This window comes from Pistacia vera, unplaced genomic scaffold (genome assembly GCF_008641045.1).
Source record: "Pistacia vera cultivar Batoury unplaced genomic scaffold, PisVer_v2 Contig927, whole genome shotgun sequence".
Taxonomy (NCBI): domain Eukaryota; kingdom Viridiplantae; phylum Streptophyta; class Magnoliopsida; order Sapindales; family Anacardiaceae; genus Pistacia; species Pistacia vera.
In genome coordinates, this window is record NW_022196809.1 from 193,336 (window position 1) to 196,490 (window position 3,155).

General features: G+C 39.6%; 1 protein-coding gene across 1 annotated transcript; it reads left to right on the forward strand.

The window, feature by feature from the left end:
* Positions 1 to 1,678: 1,678 nt before the first annotated feature.
* LOC116120137 (protein FLC EXPRESSOR-like) lies at positions 1,679 to 2,858 on the forward strand (the record flags this gene model as incomplete). The annotated part of the gene is made up of 3 exons (XM_031406074.1): positions 1,679 to 2,313; positions 2,557 to 2,729; positions 2,830 to 2,858. Coding segments are annotated over exons 1-3 (708 nt in total), but the record flags the coding sequence as incomplete, so codon positions are not given.
* Positions 2,859 to 3,155: the final 297 nt, after the last annotated feature.

A 3,155-nucleotide genomic window follows, 5' to 3' on the forward strand; every position in this document is an offset into this window, starting at 1 on the left:
AAACACTGTTCTCCATTGCTTTTACTCTCATTCATTCATCCACTTGTGTCTTCTGGGCCAGCTCAGCATTTCACATATGTGTTTGGTTGGTGTCAAAATCATGCATCAACATAATCAAACAGATCCAAACAGATCGAATGACATTATAGAAAGAGTGAGTTCAATAAGAGTCTTTATCACGGAAGATTAGAGAAAGGAGATTCGAAAACAGACTATTAAAGAAGGAGAATCAGAAATTAAGGACATAATAATGGCAGGTTCAGCATCCGGGATTAAATTATGATGATTGTCGTAAGAAAAAAAAGTGATAAACGACATGTCATTTAAAAGAGTAAACAACTTTTTTCCAACCCAAGGTTTTCCTTAATGACACTTTCCCACCAAAAGGTTTCAAAATACCACTTTTCCACCTAAAGTTAACATTCCGTTACTACCCACATCTGATTCCGGCATCAAAAGTTCTACATGTCATCATCATTTGAACCTCTGATATTCTCTGTACAAAACATCTCTCACTTTGGCACCTGGTTTTTCGTCAATTGCCGGTAATCGCAAAGTTAAGGGCTTTGTTTGGTTGTATTTTGGAAATACTACTTTTAGTATTCCCAAAAAAGTTAAACAGTAAAATACCCAAAAACCAGAGTTTTTGGGAATACTACTCTCAATATAATTCAACTTTTTTTAAACCCCTTAAATTTGTTAATTTAATTAAATACCCCTAAATATTTTTTAAAAAATTACAAAAACACCCCAATAATCCACATTTACCAGATTCTGGCCACCACTGTCAGCAAATGGCCAGAATCTGGTAGGATGGCGCACTACTGGCTGAATCTGGCCGGTAGTACACCTATCTAGCCTTTTCCGGCCAGAGAAAAGGCCAGATCTAAGGCCAACGGCCAGATCTTTGGCCGTAACAGTCGGTAATGACGGCCAACAAACGATCGTCATTGACCATCAACGACGACCGTTTGTTAGCAGTCGTTGACGAGCAAATACGGCCAGATCTGGCCGTAGATCTGCCCTTTGCCAGCCAGATCCACAGTGGATCTGGCCGAAAAAGGCCATATCGGTGCACGATCAGCAAGATCCAGTCGGTCATGTGTCGATACGACGACTCCGGCCACCCTCCGGGAGTGGTGGCCGGCTGTCAGTATTTGAGGGTGGGTTGGGGGTATTTTTGTTAACTCTTAATATTTTATTATAAGGGGTATTTTGTAAATAAACAAACATATGGGGTATTTTATAATTTGTAAATCCTACATCGTAATACCCGCCCAATTCAACTTTTTTTTAACTTTTTTCAAAAAACTTTTCCCAAAAACACAAAATTGTGAACCAAAAGGAGCCAAGGTTTTTAATTCTTAGTTGATTTTGGCGATGAATATTTAATTGGTCACTACTATTTGATCTAATAGCCTTCACTCTCCAAAACCTCTCTTACCTTGACTACTATTAACTTGTCAAACACCAACTGAGAAAGTGAAGTGTATTTTAGGTATTAACATTATATAATCTTTGGGTAGGAAAGTGGTATATTGAAACCTTTTGAGTGGGAAAGGTCATTAAGGCAAACCTTGGGTGGGAAAAGTTATTTACTCCGTTTAAAAATAGCTAAACATATCGTTTGAATAATAATCCTACGCAAGGAATAAAAAAAATCTCTAAACCTAAGAATAACATGTTGATCTCTTTACAATTTCCCACCTTGAGGTCCCAACCTGCCGCGACACAAGCAATTACATTCAGAGAATTAGAGAGAGATTAAACGGGGGAGAGTGAAGACTAACAATAACAGACCTGAGCCATGGCCAGACGACACGTCATCCCTCCACCAAACGCAATAAAACTCCGGGAACTACCGTTACCCAGTCGTCAACATCTCCCTTCTCTGCATCACCTTGAAGACCGCATCGCCATTCAGCAGAGCGAGATCCAATCCCTTCTTCAAGATAATCGACGGCTGGCCGCCACACACGTGGCTCTCAAACAAGAGCTCTCCCTCGCAGAACAAGAGCTCCGCCACTTATCTTCTACTGCCGCCAATGTAAAAGCCGAGAGAGACGCCGACGTGCGTGAGGTTTACGAGAAGTCGTTGAAGTTGGACGCCGAGGTGCGTGTAATTGACGCGATGAATGCGGAGCTGGATGGGGTGCGGGCGGATGTAGAGGAGCTTAGTGTGGTCAAGCAGGAGTTGACGAAACAGTTCGACGAGATTAACGATGAATTGGCAAAAGCGAGGGCAGAGTCAAAGGATTTAACTGTGATTAAGGCCGAGATTGAGAGCTTTCGTCGAGAAATTCAACGGGGAAGGTATTGTAATTGTTTTCTCAATTTCTGAACAATTTTTTTCTTTTTGATTTTAGGAATTATAATTAATTTAACTGTTAAATTATCTGCTGCATTAGTGCTCTGCTATAAAGATTCGTCATCATGAAGGATGGAAATTTCCGTCATGGATATATTGAGTAAGAAAAAGAGATAAAACTTATAATATGTTGATGATGTATAAAGGTCTTAGGAAATTCATGATTTGCTCTGTTTATGTCTGAACAGGGCTGCTATTGAATATGAGAAGAAGAATCATGCTAGTAATCTTGAGCAAAGTCAGATAATGGAGAAAAATATGATTTCTGTGGCTCGTCAAATTGAAAGACTACGGGCGGAGATACCCAATGCAGAGAAGAGAGCAAGGGCGGCTGCTGCAGCAGCCGGAGCAGCAAACCCAAGTAATCTTTCTTGTTATCATTTCTCAAGTAATGATAATTTGATGCTAAAAAATGTGAGTTTGATTAAATGTAGTATTGACCTTTGCGGTTGTGCATTCAGGTGCGGCCTATGCTGCAAACTATGGCAATCATGTATATGGAGGAAGTCTATATGCAGATCCTTACAGCTTGCATCAGGTATGTGCATGGAGATATGTTCTTGTTTAATTTCTGTCACTCCTAATCAATAATGATGTTGGTTGTTTGGCGTAGATATGACCAATAATTAGATTAACTCAATTGACCTTTGGCGCATATTCCATTAGCATCACCTTGATCAGTATCAATAAGATCCAATAATGCTGTTAAAATAAATATTTTGTGTAATTTGGTATTGGGTTAAATGTGCTTATCTTGTTAATATTATAGCTGAGTGGTTGATTCTGC